At 48.1% G+C, this 20149-nt stretch overlaps 1 protein-coding gene across 1 annotated transcript in view; it reads left to right on the plus strand.

Moving 5' to 3' along the window:
- The first annotated feature begins 19500 nt into the window (after positions 1 to 19500).
- TLL2 (tolloid like 2) overlaps positions 19501 to 20149 on the plus strand; it is a 95856-nt gene continuing 95207 nt past the window's right edge. Inside the window, exon 1 of the mRNA XM_072129458.1 lies at positions 19501 to 19819. Within this exon, the coding sequence (XP_071985559.1) occupies positions 19651 to 19819 (169 nt within the window). The 5' untranslated portion in view covers positions 19501 to 19650. The remainder of the gene's footprint in view (positions 19820 to 20149) is intronic.

Consider the following 20149-nt stretch of genomic DNA (forward strand, 5'->3'; position numbering starts at 1 on the left):
TGCAAGTTCTGACAGTAACCCCCTTTTATGAGGGGCCACTGGACTCTCAACTAAAGATGCTCTATCTGTTCCCATGCAAATAAGATCTCGAGCCTTTAGCAGACTTTTGCGGGCTTGTGCCCAAACAGAACATAGGCTGGACACAACGGCATCTGCATGCGGGTTACTGGATGAATCCATAGACACACAAGAGAAATGGGGAACAAAGCCATAACTGCAGAGAAATGGGGACTTGGCAGTAGATGGGGAGTCCTGGTGATTGTACACAAACTCAGCGATAACTATCTGTGTACCCCAATCTTCCTGGCAGTCAGAAACAAAATTCCTGAGGTACTGCTCAACCCATAAACTGTCTTGACCAGATTGTCCAGCAGTCTCAGGATGACAGGATGGTGTTCCAGACTCAGGTACCCCATGCAGTTTAAGAACATTGTCAATAAACAGAGTGGCAAATTCCTTGGCATTAGGCAATTTCTCTAGCGAAAAGAAATTACACATTTTAGATACGAGGTCAACAACCACCTAAATTTCATTCCCTGAGAAGGAGGCAAATTCGTGACAGAACTTATAGATGCATGTGTCAATGGCTTAGACTGAATGGATCGAGGAGCAGGGGATTCCATTGGGCATTCTCTGGAAACCTTGGTCTTAGTACAATTACTACACATTGCAACATATTCCTCCACCATTCAGGCCACCAATAAGATTCAGAAACCAAATTTTTAGTAGCAGTGACTCCAGAATGTTCAGCAAGTGCAGTACCATGACATTCCTCCATAACCTTTACCCGGTATTGGGCAGGTACAAATAGCTTATCTGCAGGGGTGTTATCAGGAGCCAGATGTTGATTATCACAGATGACAGTAAATAAATCTGGCTCACTAGCAGACACATCAACATTAGAAGGTAAAACAGACACAGGTTCAGGGTTTTGTATACCACATAACTCAAGGTCAATGGACTTGTAGTGTTCGGAACCAGAGTCAACAACGGCCTTGTCAGACATCTTATCCTTAGTTAAGGAACCAACAACAGTTGACCTCATCTGAGGTTTCTGAAATACCTGGGCACTAGAGATGAGCGAGCACTAAAATGCTCGGGTGCTCGTTATTCGAGACAAACTTTTCCCGATGCTCGAGTGCTCGTCTCGAATAACGAGCCCCATTGAAGTCAATGGGAGACTCGAGCATTTTTCTAGGGGACCAAGGCTCTGCACAGGGAAGCTTGGCCAAACACCTGGGAACCTCAGAAAAGGATGGAAACACCACGGAAATGGACAAGGAAACAGCAGGGGCAGCATGCATGGATGCCTCTGAGGCTGCTTAATCATACCATTATGCCAAAATTATGGGCAACAGCATGACCATGACAGAGTGACAGAATGAAGCTAGATAGCATCTAAAACATCAAATAATTGACCCTGACACTATAGGGGACAGCATGCAGAGGCAGCGGCAGGCTAGAGAGTGTCATGGCGACATACCCTAAATGGACTCAGGCGTCAAGGTGAGCAAGAAGCGCTGAAATGATTTCCTATGCAAACAAAAGGTTGACGGTATATTTAGTCGATAACACAGCATGGTGGCGACATAGTGACCAAGTTCCATAACGTATCTGGTGAAACACCCGAAAAATGAGCCTGACACAGCTCTTTTGATCAGGGGACGACATGTGGAGGCAGCCATGGAGACAACTTCTATGATTAAGAGCGACAGTATGGGGCATCCATATTGCGCTGCTATGATTGCAACTTCAGGTCTCCAGCATGGCGGCGACAGATGGGCCGAGTTCCACTATGTATCTGGTGAAACACCTGAAAATTCTGCCTGACACAGCTCGTTTGATAAGGGGATGATGTGCTGCATATCCTCTCGTGCTCCAGCGTCTGGGGTATAGAGAGTTGAAAGTTGTGCATGGAGACATTGGTGGACGCTGTGGAGGATCGTGGAGGCAAAATGGACAGGAAACCGCAAGGGCAGCATGCATGGATGCCTCTGAGGCTGCCTAATCTTGGGATGGAGCTGGCGGTCCGCTGCCAGGCGAGCTTTTGCCTGTCCAAGCCCTTGTCTATCGGCTCCTCCCCACCCAAAATGGGCCTGGGGGCCAGAAGCGTTTACTTTGAAAAAGTTATAATTTTTAAAGCAGGCCGGGTCGTTTGAATATTTCACCTAGGAATAATGGAATAGCATAGTGGTTCTATTTTTAATAGTTTTTTTGGAAATGGTTCCATGATTAAGAGCGACAGTATGGGGCATCCATATTGCGCTGTTATGATTGCAACTTCAGGTCTCCAGCATGGCGGCGACAGATGGGCCGAGTTCCACTATGTATCTGGTGAAACACCTGAAAATTCTGCCTGACACAGCTCATTTGATAAGGGAACGATGTATGGAGGCAGTGAAGTAGTAGTAGATTAAAGGTGCTGCAGTTAAAACTATGTTAGTTGGATCTTGGGATGGAGCTGGCGCTCCGCTGCCAGGCGAGCTTTCGCCAATCCAAGCCCCTGTCTCTCGGCTACTCCCCAAACAGCACTTCTAAGAACCTTTTGTATAAGATCAAGTGTAGTAGTGTTCTTATAAGTTTGGGTTATGGCGGGTGAGGGGAATGTAAACAGAAATAATATCCGTAAATGATAAAAGTTTGCCAGTATATTTTGTGGATAACACAGCAGGGTGGCGACAAAGTTAACAAGTTTGATGTGGAAGCCCTGAAAACAACCCAAAATTCTGCCTGACACAGCTCGTTTGCTAAGGGGACGATGTATGGAGGCAGCTATATGGACAACTTTTGGAAGCAGCTATGGCGATTACGTGTGGAGGTAGCAATGGAGACAAGCAATGGTAGCAAGTGGAGGCAGCTAAAAAGACGATGTGTGGAGGCTGCTATGGAGACAATTTAATTTGGATAGTGCCTGTATGTGGCAGTCCAACAAAGTTTTCAAACCAGAGGAGCAGGAAGGTGGTCCGCCAGAAAAATTAAATAGATTGAGTGCCTGTATGTGGCACTCCCAAAAATTGTTTAAAACAGAGGACCGGGTAGGTGGCCCTCCAGAAAAATTAAATACATAAGAGTACTATAGCTAGATCCAGTTGGCACTGGCAAAAAATAGCCAGTTTCCTCTGCTTTAGTGTACAAAGAGGAGGAGAAGGAGGAAAATGAGGAGGAGGAGTGCATAAATTATTCAGGTTAAGCTTCCTTCACCTGGTGGAGATTGGAAATCCTGAGAAATTCAGGCTTTATTCATCTTGATAAGCGTCAGCCTGTCAGCGCTGTCAGTCGACAGGCGTGTACCCTTATCGGTGATGATGCCACCAGCTGCACTGAAAACCTGCACGGACAACACGCTAGTGGTAGGGCAGGCAAGAACCTCCAAGGCGTACAGCACCAGTTCGTGCCACATGTCCAGCTTTGAAACCCAGTAGTTGTAGGGAGTTGTGTGATCATTTAGGACGATGGTATGGTCAGCTACGTACTCCCTCACCATCTTTCTGTAAAGATCAGCCCTACTCTGCCGAGACTGGGGACAGGTGACAGTGTCTTGCAGGGGTGACATAAAACTGGCAAATGCCTTGTAAAGCGTACCCCTGCCAGTGCTGGACAAGCTGCCTGCTCGCCTACTCTCCCACGCTACTTGTCCCGCAGAAGTACGCCCTCTGCCGCTAGCGCTGTCAGACGGGAAATACTGTTTCAGCTTGTGCACCAGGGCCTGCTGGTATTCATGCATTCTCACACTCCTTTCCTCTCTAGGGATGAGAGTGGAAAGATTTTGCTTGTACCGCGGGTCCAGGAGAGTGAGTACCCAGTAATCGGTGCTGGAATAAATTCTTTGAACGCGAGGGTCACGGGATAGGCAGCCTAGCATGAAATCTGCCATATGCGCCAGAGTCCCAACTCGCAAGAATTCACTCCCCTCACTGGCCTGACTGTCCATTTCCTCCAACTCCTCTTCTTCTGCCCATACACGCTGAACAGTGAAGGACTGAACAATGCTCCCCTCTTCTGTCTCGCCAACATTCTCCACCTCTTCCTCCTCATCCTCCTCCACCTCTGAGAAACAGACCTGAGGGTGCTTTGGCTATCAACAAGGGAATCTTCTTCCCCCGTCTCTTGTGACGAGAGCAAAGCTTCCGACTTCACGGTGACCAGAGAGTTTTTCAACAGGCAAAGCAGCGGGATGTTGAGGCTGATGATGGTGGCATCGCCACTGACCATCTGTGTTGACTCCTCAAAGTTACTCAGCACCTGACAGATATCAGACATCCATGTCCACTCCTCATTGTAGACTTGAGGAAACTGACTGACCTGACTACCAGTTCTGGTTGAAGTTGACATCTGGCAGTCTACAATCGCTCTGCGCTGCTGGCAAACTCTGGATAACATGGTTAATGTTTAATTCCACCTTGTGGGCACGTCACGCAACAGTCGGTGAGCAGATCAGTCTGCGCCGTGATGCCCTGTAATAGCTCTTGGGCGATGTGTGCCTTTTATCGCCTAGGCTCAGCAGTTTGAGCACCGCCTGCTGTCGCTTAGCGATGGCACTGCTGCTGTGCCTAGAGCTACCGACTGATGGTAATTCGGAGGAGGAGGTGGAGGAGGGGTGGGAGGAGGAGGAGGCATAGTAGGCCTGAGAGACCTGGACCGAGGTAGGCCCCGCAATCCTCGGCGTCGGCAGTATATGACCAGCCCCAGGGTCAGACTCGGTCCCAGCCTCCACCAAGTTAACCCAATGTGCTGTCAGCGATATATAGTGGCCCTGCCCGGCAGCACTCGTCCACGTGTCCGTGGTCAGGTGGACCTTGTCAGAAACGGCGTTGGTCAGGGCACGGATGATGTTGTCTGACACGTGCTTGTGCAGGGCTGGGACGGCACATCGGGAAAAGTAGTGGCGGCTGGGGACCGAATACCGAGGGGCGGCCGCCACCATGAGGTTTCGAAAGGCCTCGGTCTCTACCAGCCTATAGGGCAGCATCTCCAGGCTAAGCAGTTTGGAGATGTGGACATTGAGGGCTTGGGCGTGTGGGCGGGTTGCACTATACTTCCTTTTGCGCTCCAGCGTCTGGGGTATGGAGAGCTGAACACTGGTGGATGCTGTGGAGGATCGTGGAGGCAAAGATGGGGTTTTCGCACGGGAGGTGTTTGGGCCGGGGTCCTGGGCAGGGGGCTGACTAGAAGATGACACAGGGGAAGGAGGAGTGGTGTGCTCGGCCGGAGGTGAACGGGCTTGGTGCCATTGAGTGGGGTGTTTAGCATTCATATGCCTGCGCATACTGGTGGTAGTTAAGCTAGTAGTGGTGGAACCCCTGCTGATCCTGGTTTGGCACAGGTTGCACACCACAGTCCGTCGGTCATCCGGTGTTTCTTTAAAGAACCAGACTTCTGAAAATCTAGCCCTCGCCATGGGAGCTTGACTACGTGAAACATTTGGCGCTGATGCACCAGCTCTGGCCCTGCCTCTCCGTCTGGCCCCACCACTGCCTCTTCCAACCTGTTCTGGTATAGGACTCGCCTCCGTCTCAGAAGCACTATGTTCACCCGTCCGATCAACCCAGGTTGGGTCTGTCACCTCATCATCCTCCGATCCCTCAGTCTGCTCCCCCCTCGGACTTCCTGCCCTGACAACAACTTCACCACTGTCTGACAACCGTGTCTCCTCATCGTCTGACACCTCTTTACACACTTCTTGCACTACGTCAATAAGGTCATCATCACCCACAGACTGCGACCGGTGGAAAACCTGGGCATCGGAAAATAGCTCAGCAGCAACCGGACAAGTGGTTTGTGACTCTGGGAAGGGTCCAGAAAACAGTTCCTCAGAGTATGCCGGTTCAAATGCCAAATTTTCCTGGGAGGGGGCAGACTGGGGGGAAGGAGGCTGAGGTGGAGGAGCTGGAGGAGTGCTGATTTCGGTGACATGGGTGGACTGCGTGGAAGACTGACTGGTGGACAAATGGCTAGAAGCATTGTCCACAATTCACGACATCACCTCTTCGCATTGTTCTGGCCTCAACAGTGCTCTACCACGAGTCCCAGTAACTTGAGACATGATGAACCTAGGGAGTGTAGCTCTGCGGCGTTCCCCTGCTCCCTCATCAGCAGGTGGTGTCTCACCCCGCCCAGGACCACGGCCTCTGACCCCTGCAGTAGTTGGACGCCCACGTCCACGCCCTCGTCCTCTACCCCTAGCCTTCGGGTTAAACATTTTCAAAATTAAAGTGTAAACTGTAAATTTTTTTTTATTTTTTTTTTAAACAAAACGATGCTATCCTATTGCTATGGCTAGTTTCTAACCTACACTGACAGCACACAACTGGATTTTGTGCTGTGCCTGATGACTTTGAGTTATAAAAGTAAATAAACGTAAAAAAAAATAAATCAGAAGACTGTGCCTAATTCAAATCAAACCCCTAATAAATTGTCACACTTCGGTGTTTGAGGTGGATATGTGTGTCACTAAGAGCTAAACACAACGGTCGCAAGTCTCCCTGCAAATTCCTCACAATATGGTACTAGCTGCACTACTAGTGCCAGCAAGCCCAGCCACAAGCTAACTAAAAAATATATATATAACGTTATTGTAGCCCTAAGAAGGGCTGTTGGGTTCTTGTAGAATCACTCCTGCCTAACACTATTCTAATAGAACACCCTAATGCTTTCCCTGACCAGCAGCAGCTCTCTCCCTAACGGCATCCAGACAGAGAATGATGCGAGCAGCGCGGGCAGGGGCTAGTCTATTCCAGGGTCACCTGATCAGGCCAGCCAACCACTGCTATCGACGTGTAAGGGTACCACGTCATGCTGGGTGAAGTGCAGAGTCTCCTGGCTTGTGATTGGCTCTGTTTCTGGCTGCCAAAAATCACAACGGCGGGAGATTTTCTCGAGCTGGCAAAATACTCGTCCGAGCAACGAGCAGTTTCGAGTACGCTAATGCTCGAACGAGCATCAAGCTTGGACGAGTGTTTTCGCTCATCTCTACTGGGCACCTAAGTGACCTCCTCGATTATCACTTAGATGCTGATGCTTCTTCACCGGACGTGGACAGGACTTGATGAAATGACCGGAGTTCCCACAGTAGAAGCACAGGACATTCCTCTTACTTAGATCTCTGCGTTGCAGAGGTGGCATAACTCCCACTTCTATCTGCATGGGTTCTACAGTATTTTCTAGGGGCTCTTTAGATAGAGCAGGTAGGACAGTGGAAGAAGATAGAGAAGAAGGATCAGGAAAAACAGACTCACGTTCATGCTTACGTTCTCTATGATGTCTGTCTACTCTGACTGCTAGAGTCATGGCCTGTTCTAAGGTTTTAGGCTCAGGATGTCCCACTAACAGATTTTTAATAGCATCAGACTGGCCCAATCTAAATTGATATCTCAAAGTTCTATTGTTCCATCCGCTTGGAATGAACCACCTCCTGAACTCAGAGCAATAATCCTCCACAGTGCGTTTATCCTGACGTAAGGCAGTCAACTGAGCCTCAGCAAAACTGGTTTTATCTGGTTCCTCATATAATGACCTAAAGCAAAAAAAAATAGATCTACTGAGGACACCTCTGGGGCATCAGGGGCTAGAGAAAATGTCCAGACTCTGTACCTGCCTAACAACAGTTTCATGGCCTCCATAGTGTAAGTAAGACTGGTTATTATGTCAGTACCTGTTCTGCAACTCTGCAACCACAACCAGGCTTGGCGCTAGCTGTCAGACTAGGTAGGTGGTGGTGAATTCACCCTGTGATGTCCCTGCGGGCTTAGGCCCTGCCTAAAGCAGATAAACCGCCCTGACAAGGGCGAACCCACTATCAGGAACCTAACTGAGCTACCCTACAAGATGACAGGGAAGACTTACCTCGTCTGGCAGAGGCTGAATGGTGGAGGGGACAGGTAACCGGAATACAGGTATAGACGCGTGTTCACACTGGTACACATAACCTGAAACAAGACTGAGACAGGAAAGTAAGGGTCACAGTAGGAGATAAACGATACTGAGGGACAAACAACGGATACAGACAGACAAGCGGAGTCAAACCGGGTCAAAACCAAGATGGCGGCAAAGGTACAGATTCGTATAGCAATTAGAATGGTCAGTAGGCAAAGCAGAAGTCAATACACAGAATAGCAAGAAATGCAAGAGCACTAGAGAACATAGGAGACTGAATAACCAGCGCCCGATGAAGGGCTGGGCAGAAAAGTAGTAATGGACACTACCTCCAGCACTGACTGGCTCAGCCGTCCATCACTCAAACCGCAGCTGCAGGCAAAACAAGTTCAAAGACACACCCAGCTTTCCCAGGATCAGAAATGGAGCTGTCAATCACAGGCAGCTCTGGGTGGGGTTTTCTGGCAAGAGACCTAAAACCAGATCCCATCAGAACAATTTGCAAGTTCTGACAGTTTGTCTCAATGATTTTGATGGGATTAATTTAAAAGCAAACTTGGACAAGTAGTGGTACATGAGAGGGCACATGACATACTGCAAGTGCAACTCTATCTCTATATTCATGGTACCTTAGTTTATAGCATATAGACAGTGTGAACTAGTTGTACACATTAGATATTCTTATACAGTCTAAATAACATAAATTATGGCCACCTGAATGAGCCCTTAATGGGCTTAGCACAAATTTAGATATCATTCCTATCCTTTGAATTGGTGTTTGATTAATGATAGAATTGGTCTGATTATTGGACATTCAATCACTTCCTCCGAGAATGAACCAACACCAACCAGATAGTAATTTCTTTGCTCTGTATAGCATATAAAATGTTTCTCATTGCAATTGTTCATGAAGGATTCTTCTCTCTGTAATGAATATCTAGTTTTGCATCTAAGCAATGACCCACGCATGTTTGGTTTTGAGGATATTTTAGGCTTCTGCTTTCTGCAGTGATCTGGAGCTAGGATATTTAGGCACATTTAAAATATATATATAATTTTTCTTTTTTTTAGAGGCTGCTGGAGGATTCCATGGGATTTCATCTACCTAGCAGAGTTTCTCTCGCTGTATCATCTATGACACTGACTTTTATCTCTTCCCAATGTCACCAACTGATATTAATCCACACCTATTCCTTGTTCTGTCATCTTTCCCTACCTCACACAGAGCATGAGAAAAAGGTTAAGGGGAATGAAAGAAACAGATAATTGGATGTTTTCCTTACATCTGCTGTTATACCCTTGAATGCAGTAGCCCGATACAAGACAAGTAATGTGTAATACAAAGTTTTGTAAATCTAGAATCTGTCTGTAGGTGATGGGATACAGCTGCTAATTTTGGGATACAGTATTACTTTTCCTAAAAATTACAAAATAAGTGCATAAAGATGCAAACATTTTGAGCCTGTGGGGCACATTTATTTATCCGTCCCGTCCCAATCCCTGAGGTGTGTTGTCCGTCGAGGAGTTGGAGCATGAAAGTCGGCGCCAAAATCCGATTGTGTGCGCCAATATCCCCAGTTAAATGTGGCGCTGAACGAAAATGCGGTCTGCAGACCCTTAGTGAATGTGCCCCTGTGTCTCTTCTGGGTGCCGATCTGAGTTGTTTTTTTTCCAGCCACTGACATTCATGTGCAGTCCATTTTTTTTACCCTGGAAAATGTATTTGCATATTTCCTTCTCAGAATCTTGGCCTTTAAGTCTCCATAAAAAAATGGCAAATTCATCTAAAGGTTTCATGCACACAGCTGCAGGAGGGTTGAACACCCCATATCTCTCCTCTTTCCATAGAAGGACTAGAGAGACTCTGTGTGGTCAACGCACCGTGACCAGATGGCATATAACTCTTTGGCGGCCATGATATAACCAAAAGTTGCGCGGTCATATCAGGGGCCCCCATACGGTCATTTGCATGTGGCCTCAGGAGTTTAGTTTCTTTAGATAGAGCTCGGCTGTCTACTCAAGAGCGTTCCCTACGAAGGCAGGGGAATCTATGTCTCTATTGTGCCAGTCGGAGCACTTTCTTCAGACGTATCCTGTCCATCCTCAGCGTCCGGGAAACACCCCTAGGTGAGAACAAAGGTTCTCCTCGTCTGAATGTTCCAGTCCTACGAAGCTATGGAACAAGCACTATGGTTTAAGCGTCATCCTTCCTGGACTCCAGCTCTGCAGGGAACTTCGCCGATCATGCTGTTTTATGGTACCTTGTCCTGTGTCCACTGTATCTTCTCCATTGTCCTCCAAACCTCTGGTGGGCCTCCCCACTCCATTTATGGACTTTGCTGATGTCTTCTTGGAGAAGCAATTGGAGACTCTGCCACCACGCGGTCCCTATGACTGCCCCCTAGACCTGTTGCCGGGCATGTTTATTCCACGGTGTTGCGTGTATCCACTATCAGTGCTTGAAACCGTGCCTATGTCAGCCTATGTAAAGGAGAACCTGCAGAGGGGGTTCATATGCAAATCCTCTTCTCTTGCCGGTGCAGGGTTCTACTTTGTGGCCCTAAAGGATGAGTCACTTCGTCCATGCATAGACTATCGCAGTCTTAACAAAATTACCATGAAGAACCGCTACCCATTGCCGTTTTTCACAGAACTTTTCGACCGCCTACGTGGAGCCAAGGTCTTTACCAAAATAGACCTACGTGGGGCATATAACCTTATCCGCAAAGACCACCTTCAATACTCGTGATGGACACTTTGAGTATCTCGTCATGCTGTTTGGACGCTCCAACTGTATTTCTAGAGTTTGTCAACAACATTTTCAGAGAATTGCTATATACCTGGTCAAAGATGTATTCGATTTTGTGGGCTCTTGCACTTTTTGTGTCCAAAATAAGCCATCTCGTCTCTGACCTGCTGGTCTTCTTCTGCCGTTGACAATACCAAGCTGCCGTTGGACTCACGTGGATGTGGATTTTACCATGGACCTTTGGTAATACAGTCATCTACTGCATCTACTTCACGCCTCTGCTCTTCCTCCACATATTCTGGCTTCACGGACTTCCTCAGCACATCGTTTCAGACCAAGGTGTTCAGTTTGTTTCCAAGTTCTGGGTATCCCTGTGTAGACAATTTCAACTGAAGCTGGATTTCTCCTTTGTGCACCATCCGCCGTCTAACCGACAAGTGGAAAGAGTTAGGTTGCATTAATTAAGAGCGTGCTAAATAATGTGGCACAAAGTGCACATTATTGAGCTACACTGCACAAAGGCAGATTGCGCCAATTTTTATATATCTGTGCCAATGACCTTTAGGGTTGTCCTTGGCTGTAAGCCATATTTATCAACATTAACATAAATAAACACTTGAAAAAGTTTACTCTGTTTGTAATGACAGACCACAAGAACCTCCTTTATTGTTTTCACAATAAATATATTTTCAACACCTTACTTTGCAATTTTACACAGTTTTATTGTTGTTTTAGCTCCTATAACTCAGTGATGCTCAGTGTAAGATTCCAGAGTGTGAATGGGGACTCTCTAAGCAGACACTTCATGATTCCTCTGTGTTGATGAAAAGAAAAATGTTAAATTGCGGAATGTCCACTAATTATCATCACATGTGTCTACAAACAATTAGTCAGTGGCCTGTATATAGGGCTACAGCTCCTCACTGTGCTGTATATAGGGCTACAGATACTCACTGTGCTGTATGTAGGGCTACAGCTCCTCACTGTGCAGTATATAGGGCTACAGCTCCTCACTGTGCAGTATATAGGGCTACAGCTCCCCACTATGCTGCATTTAGGGCCACAGCTCCTCACTGTGCTGCATAGAGGGATCCAGCTCCTCGCTGTGCTGCATAGAGGGCCCCAGCTCCTCGCTGTGCTGCACAGAGGGCCCCAGCTCCTCGCTGTGCTGCACGGAGGGCCCCAGCTCCTCGCTGTGCTGCACGGAGGGCCCCAGCTCCTCGCTGCGCTGCACGGAGGGCCCCAGCTCCTCGCTGCGCTGCACAGAGGGCCCCAGCTCCTCGCTGCGCTGCACGGAGGGCCCCAGCTCCTCGCTGCGCTGCACGGAGGGCCCCAGCTCCTCGCTGCGCTGCACGGAGGGCCCCAGCTCCTCGCTGCGCTGCACGGAGGGCCCCAGCTCCTCGCTGCGCTGCACGGAGGGCCCCAGCTCCTCGCTGCGCTGCACGGAGGGCCCCAGCTCCTCGCTGCGCTGCACGGAGGGCCCCAGCTCCTCGCTGCGCTGCACAGAGGGCCCCAGCTCCTCGCTGCGCTGCACAGAGGGCCCCAGCTCCTCGCTGCGCTGCACAGAGGGCCCCAGCTCCTCGCTGCGCTGCACAGAGGGCCCCAGCTCCTCGCTGCGCTGCACAGAGGGCCCCAGCTCCTCGCTGCGCTGCACAGAGGGCCCCAGCTCCTCGCTGCGCTGCACAGAGGGCCCCAGCTCCTCGCTGCGCTGCACGGAGGGCCCCAGCTCCTCGCTGCGCTGCACAGAGGGCCCCAGCTCCTCGCTGCGCTGCACAGAGGGCCCCAGCTCCTCGCTGCGCTGCACGGAGGGCCCCAGCTCCTCGCTGCGCTGCACGGAGGGCCCCAGCTCCTCGCTGCGCTGCACGGAGGGCCCCAGCTCCTCGCTGCGCTGCACGGAGGGCCCCAGCTCCTCGCTGCGCTGCACGGAGGGCCCCAGCTCCTCGCTGCGCTGCACGGAGGGCCCCAGCTCCTCGCTGCGCTGCACGGAGGGCCCCAGCTCCTCGCTGTGCTGCACGGAGGGCCCCAGCTCCTCGCTGTGCTGCACGGAGGGCCCCAGCTCCTCGCTGTGCTGCACGGAGGGCCCCAGCTCCTCGCTGTGCTGCACGGAGGGCCCCAGCTCCTCGCTGTGCTGCACGGAGGGCCCCAGCTCCTCGCTGTGCTGCACGGAGGGCCCCAGCTCCTCGCTGTGCTGCACGGAGAGCCCCAGCTCCTCGCTGTGCTGCACGGAGGGCCCCAGCTCCTCGCTTTGCTGCACAGAGGGCCCCAGCTCCTCGCTTTGCTGCATAGAGGGCCCCAGCTCCTCGCTTTGCTGCATAGAGGGCTCCAGCTCCTCGCTGTGCTGCATAGAGGGCTCCAGCTCCTCGCTGTGCTGCATAGAGGGCTCCAGCTCCTCGCTGTGCTGCATAGAGGGCTCCAGCTTCTCACTGAGCTGCCATGTATAGTGACATGGTGTGTACCACACTCAACATGGACCAGTGGAAGCAAAGGAAAGAGTTGTCTCTGGAGCAAAGAAAAGAAATTCTAAACAAGCATGTTAAAGGTAAAGGTTATAAGACCATCCCCAAGCAGCTTGATGTTCCTGTGACTACAGTTACACATATTATTCAGAAATGTAAGATATATGGAACTGTAGTCAACCTCCCTGGACATGGCCACAAAAGAAAAATTGAGGACAAATAAAAGAGGCAAATAATATGAATGGTAACAAAAAAGCCCAGAAAAACTTCTAAAGAGATTAAAGGTGAACTTCAAGCTCAAGTAGCATTAGTGTCAGATGGCACCATCCGTCGTTGTTTAAGCCAAAGTGGACTTGGAATGGGAGATGATCAGTGAGGACACCTTTGCTGAAAACAAAACATAAAAAAGCAAGACTGAAATTTGGAAAACTACATGTTGACAATCCACAACGCTCCTGGGAAAATGTCCTATGAACAGATAAGTCTTAAACTTTTGGCAAGGCACTTTAGCTCTATCCTCACAGACCAAAAAATGAGGCAAATCTTAAAATGAACATGGTCCCTACTGTGAAACATGGTGGAGGCTCTGTTATGTTCTGGGGCTGCTTTGCTGCATCTGGCACAGGGTGTCTTTGCAACATCACCCACCAGGGCCTAGCCTTTTCTTGGGGCCTGGAGGCAGTCTGGGCCTAGAATACTGAAGTAGCTGGCGGTTGCGGCCTAGGGCACGCTGATGTCACAGGGCTTGGTATGGGGGCCGGAGGGCTGACCTACAGCCTGGCAGGTCTCCAGCAGGTGGTGTGTGCAAGAATTATGGAGGGAGAGGCTAATGTACTGGTTCTTCCTGGGGTAAGCCCGTGGTGGTAGACAGCCGTATCCAGGAATCAGACGGAGGCAAGGTTGTGCAAATCAACTCACGGTTCTTTATTGAACAACAGGTAGCAGGCAACGTCTTTTACGTCTAATTTTAGTAAAACTAGTATTCCATTTTTGGACTTGGAATTGATTAAGGGAGATAATAAGATATACACTAAAACGTTTTTCAAGGAAACTGACTGTAAAAACTATACAGATTTTGAGAATTGCCACTTTGGCCCTTGGTTAAAGAATATTCCAAAGGGCCAGTTTAAAAGAATAAAGAGAAGTTGTACTAGAAAAGAGGATTATGATGCACAAGCAGCGATTTTGGAAGGAAGGTTCATAGAAAGAAACTACAATATAGAGGATATTAATAAAGCAAAAGAAGAAATAGAAAATGACACCATTACACCAGTGAATAGAGAAAAAATAATTGGAAATAAAGGTACTAAAATTAAAGATACTAAGAAAGGTGAAGGTGGAGAAGAAAAAAATCCCAATTCCGTTTATTACAAATCACACAAAGGATTCTTATTGGGTGAGGAAGATTATTAAAAAGAATTGGCACATTTTACAGCACGATCCGGTATTAGGGCATAGAATGGCAGAACCAAAGATTGTCCATAGAAGATTAAAGAACATTAAGGACCACATTGTTCACAGTAGTATTAGAACAAATTCACAAAGCATTAGAACTGCACACACGAGTTATTTTAATTGTTCCCGTTGTAAAGCATGCAAAAGCACGAAGAAAATTTGCACTGGGGGTGTCCATAATTTCACATCATCTGATAGTCAACAATTTTTGAATATAGAGCACTTTGCCACATGCGATTCGACGGGTGTTATCAACATGATCGTCTGCCCGTGTGGTTTAAAATATATAGGACAAACTATTAGGAAGTTAAAAACCCGGGTGAATGAGCATGTTAGAAACATTAAAAATTGAAAATTAGATCATTCTCTGTCTGCACATTATGTGAAGTACCATAATAAAAATCCTGTAGGTACTTCCTTCTTTAGTATAGAAAAGGTGTCTCCCCATTGGAGAGGGGAAGATCTTATAAAAAAGATGAGCCAGAGAGAATCCTTCTGGATCTTTCAATTAAAAACGCTGCTTCCACTTGGTCTGAATGCAGACCTAGAAATAAAATGTTTCTTATAGTTGAAAACATTTGAAATAACATTACAGTTGAATCAATATTACAGAAAAGATGGGTGGTAATCCCCCCCCTCTAATTGTTTCCTTGTATATTTTTGTATATTTTTTTTATATTTTTTAATTTTTAATTTTCTATTGTTATTTGTGGATTTTTACCTATGTATACAAATAATCATTTTCATGAAGCCCTCTTATCAATTTATTTCTTGGGAATTTTTATTGTTAGATATAATACCTCTAGTATTTTGGGTTAGTTAGATCAGAAACTGGCAGTCGGGGTTACGTTTTTTGTACTTGCGATTCATTATCTATAAATGAGCCACAACCTGTGCACGTCGACAAGCCCCGGATGAAGGACTTTTGCATTTTTTGAAATTCGGTTTCTGGTACTGGAGTGGTCGTGGAGAATGGTCCGCACGATAAGGCACCAGCAATTATCCTAGTATATGCTGGCTGGGATAATTGAGATGGAGCTGTGTCCAAACTGTGGAAGCTCTGGGTTAGAGTCTCATGACTCAGTTCCTGTGATTGGTTTCTGTGGCAGCACTAAAGGTGTGCTCCACACTCTACCTCTCTTCACTCAGACCATGTGCTAAGAGACCTTGTGCTCCCACTGCACAGGGGTTTTATACTCCCCATGGTCAGGTGGTAGCACCTCTCCAATCACACTCCAGTGTACAATACAGCCACATAATTGGATAACATCTTACACCCATTTAACTATTGCCTTTCCAGGCAGAGGCTACAGCTGCAGATTACCTGAGATCTCTCTGCATTATCCCTTGGGTGAGTTGTGCAGGCTCACCAGATGGAACCTGACAGGTAGAGGGCCCTATTCACAACTACCCCCTTGCCTATATGTTGGCAGGGGTGGTGCATCTTGAATCTGTGCTGGGTACAATAAAATCTTCAGACTATCAAGGGATTCTAGAGAGAAATGTGCTGTGCAGGGTCAGAAACCTTGGTCTCAGTCGCAGGTCATGGGTCCTGCAACAGGATAATGACTCAAAACACACAGCCGAAAACACCCAAGAATGGGTGAGAGGAAAACATTGGACTATTCTGAAGTGGCTTCTATGAGCCCCGACCTAATTCCTATTGAGCGTCCTTGGAAGGAGCTGAAACCTGTAGTCTGGAAAAGACACCCTTTAAACCCCGACTGGACCGGGTAAGTAAATCTGCCCCAATGACACAGTCAGCTCTGCTACCTCACCTATAGAACACACAGTGAGCTCTGCTATGTCCCCTTCCCCTCAGATCACGACCTCCTCTGCAGCTGAACAGAAAGTGCCTGTGTCTGTAGTGCTCTCTGACTCCTGCCCCAGTCCCTGAAGTACAAGAGAAGCTATTCCTAAGAGGAATCTGCCCGACCATAATCAGAATTTTATGGTCATATCCAGGGACAACCAAACCATGACTGACAGGTTGGAATTATATATGTAAAATGCTGTATTTTTAAAAATAACATTGAATTAGAGAATGTGCTATTTCATCTTTGACTTTTGACGAGGCCACTTCAAATTCTCAATCAAGTTTTCCATAAGGCTTTGCTCTGTCAGGTTCTGGTATTATACAGGGCATGAGTGCCGGATCATAAGGGGGTCTTCTGGGTTGAGAGCCCCGGAACCCCCACCACTTTGCCCTTAAAGGGGCCCCCACCAAATGCGACCGAATCGCCAACAGTCTAACTGGCTTCGGGCTCCCTGGGCGGCGGGCCGAATCCGCCGATGTGCCTGACTTTAGTCTATGGCAGAGCGAGAGAACAATAAGTTCCCTGCTCTGCCATAGACGATCGGGTTTAAACAAAGATGATGGAAGGTGAGTACAATTTTATTATTTTACCTAGGACTGTATATAGTTATTATAGGGGGTGTATAAAGTTATTATAGGGGGACAGAATATAGTTATTATAGGGGGACTGTATATAGATATTATAAGGGGTGTATATGGTTATTATAGGAGGACTACAGTTATTATAGGGAGTCTGGGCTGTATGTATTTATTACTGCGGTCTGTATATAGTGATTGCTGGGGGTGCTGTACTCTGTCAGGTGCTGGTATTATACAGGGTGCTGTACTCTGTCAGGTGCTGGTATTATACAGGGTGCTGTACTGTGTCAGGTACTGGTATTATACAGGGTGCTGTACTCTGTCAGGTGCTGGTATTATACAGGGTGCTGTGCTCTGTCAGGTACTGGTATTATACACGGTGCTATACTCTGTCAGGTACTGGTATTATACAGGGTGCTGTGCTCTGTCAGGTACTGGTATTATACAGGGTGCTGTACTCTGTCAGGTGCTGGTATTATACAGGGTGCTGTACTCTGTCATGTGCTTGCATTATACAGGGTGCTGTGCTCTGTCAGGTGCTGGTATTATACAGGGTGCTGTACTCTGTCAGGTGCTTGCATTATACAGGGTGCTGTGCTCTGTCAGGTGCTGGTATTATACAGGGTGCTGTACTCTGTCAGGTACTGGTATTATACAGGGTGCTGTACTGTGTCAGGTACTGGTATTATACAGGGCGCTGTACTGTGTCAGGTACTGGTATTATACAGGGTGCTGTACTCTGTCAGGTGCTGGTATTATACAGGGTGCTGTACTGTGTCAGGTACTGGTATTATACAGGGTGCTGTACTCTGTCAGGTGCTGGTATTATACAGGGTGCTGTACTCTGTCAGGTGCTGGTATTATACAGGGTGCTGTACTCTGTCAGGTGCTGGTATTATACAGGGTGCTGTACTCTGTCAGGTGCTGGTATTATACAGGGTGCTGTACTGTGTCAGGTACTGGTATTATACAGGGTGCTGTACTCTGTCAGGTGCTGGTATTATACAGGGTGCTGTGCTCTGTCAGGTACTGGTATTATACAGGGTGCTGTACTCTGTCAGGTGCTGGTATTATACAGGGTGCTGTACTCTGTCATGTGCTTGCATTATACAGGGTGCTGTGCTCTGTCAGGTGCTGGTATTATACAGGGTGCTGTACTCTGTCAGGTGCTTGCATTATACAGGGTGCTGTGCTCTGTCAGGTGCTGGTATTATACAGGGTGCTGTACTCTGTCAGGTACTGGTATTATACAGGGTGCTGTACTGTGTCAGGTACTGGTATTATACAGGGTGCTGTACTCTGTCAGGTACTGGTATTATACAGGGTGCTGTACTGTGTCAGGTACTGGTATTATACAGGGTGCTGTACTCTGTCAGGTGCTTGTATTATACAGGGTGCTGTACTCTGTCAGGTGCTGGTATTATACAGGGTGCTGTACTGTGTCAGGTACTGATATTATACAGGGTGCTGTACTCTGTCAGGTGCTGGTATTATACAGGGTGCTGTACTCTGTCAGGTGCTGGTATTATACAGGGTGCTGTGCTCTGTCAGGTAGTGGTATTATACAGGGTGCTGTGCTCTGTCAGGTACTGGTATTATACAGGGTGCTGTACTCTGTCAGGTGCTGGTATTATACAGGGCGCTGTACTCTGTCAGGTACTGGTATTATACAGGGTGCTGTACTCTGTCAGGTACTGGTATTATACAGGGTGCTGTACTCTGCCAGGTGCTTGTATTATACAGGGTGCTGTACTCTGTCAGGTGCTGGTATTATACAGGGTGCTGTGCTCTGTCAGGTACTGGTATTATACAGGGCGCTGTGCTCTGTCAGGTACTGGTATTATACAGGGTGCTGTACTCTGTCAGGTGCTGGTATTATACAGGGTGCTGTACTCTGTCAGGTGCTGGTATTATACAGGGTGCTGTGCTCTGTTAGGTGCTGGTATTATACAGGGTGCTGTACTCTGTCAGGTGCTGGTATTATACAGGGTGCTGTGCTCTGTCAGGTGCTGGTATTATACAGGGTGCTGTACTCTGTCAGGTGCTGGCATTATACAGGGCGCTGTACTCTGTCAGGTACTGGTATTATACAGGGTGCTGTGCTCTGTTAGGTGCTGGTATTATACAGGGTGCTGTGCTCTGTCAGGTGCTGGTATTATACAGGGTGCTGTACTGTGTCAGGTACTGGTATTATACAGGGTGCTGTACTCTGTCAGGTACTGGTATTATACAGGGTGCTGTACTGTGTCAGGTACTGGTATTATACAGGGTGCTGTGCTCTGTCAGGTGCTTGTACTGTACAGGGTGCTGTACTATATAGGGTGCTGCTGTGTTGTTACACTGAGTACTGTGCCCTACAATGCTCTCCTCAGAGTGCAGCGCGGTCTGGCAGAGCAGTAGTGGGCAGCTCCTAGCCCCCGCCCTCTTTATAATGAGCAGCGTGCGCCGGGAGCCGCTGATTGGATGAAGCGGCCAATGAGGGACACCCTGGCCGGGATCTAAGTACATAGCGCAGCGGTGAGACCACGCCCCGGCCGCCCCGCCCCCTGCACCCCTTATACTCCGCCTGCAGCGCCGATCCCCCCACATCGATCATCCTGAGCTCTGCGCTGTACCGCTGCTGCACCCCAACATATCAGCCCACCTGCACCCCCAGCCTCACTCCCATCACAAAGAGCAGTCCCGTGTCCTCCCTCCAAACTTGTAGTCGTGTGTCTCCAGCAATGACTGGCCGTGGATCCCATGTGAGGAGGCTGTGCACACTGACATCTCTAGCCCTGACCCTAGTGTGGGGCATCCGCCTGGCCATGGGGCAGGATTATCAATTTGGCTTTGAATACTTGATGGAAGATAACACAGAGGAACCTGACTACAAGGACCCGTGCAAGGCTGGTAGGTACATGCACTTCTCTCCATCAGTACTCCTCCTAAATCCCATTGGACCATTTCTTTATCAAAGCTGCTGAAAACTTTACAGAATTATATTTTTTTGCATTGGATATTGTTTTATAATGTAGTTCCTATTAAAACTTAGAAATGTGGTCCATTCTGTACTGAATACCCCAAATTTACTAAACCAAAAATAGTTATTCTGATATAATATTGTATATAATTAATAATTGATGGTATCCGAATATTCCGCTTCCATTGATATGATCATTGATTTGACCTGCATCATTGATTTGCATTGTGTGCTCAGTGGCTGCTTAGGGTGAAGACACA

The sequence above is a fragment of the Engystomops pustulosus genome, chromosome 11 (assembly GCF_040894005.1).
Source record: "Engystomops pustulosus chromosome 11, aEngPut4.maternal, whole genome shotgun sequence".
In the NCBI taxonomy this organism is placed as follows: domain Eukaryota; kingdom Metazoa; phylum Chordata; class Amphibia; order Anura; family Leptodactylidae; genus Engystomops; species Engystomops pustulosus.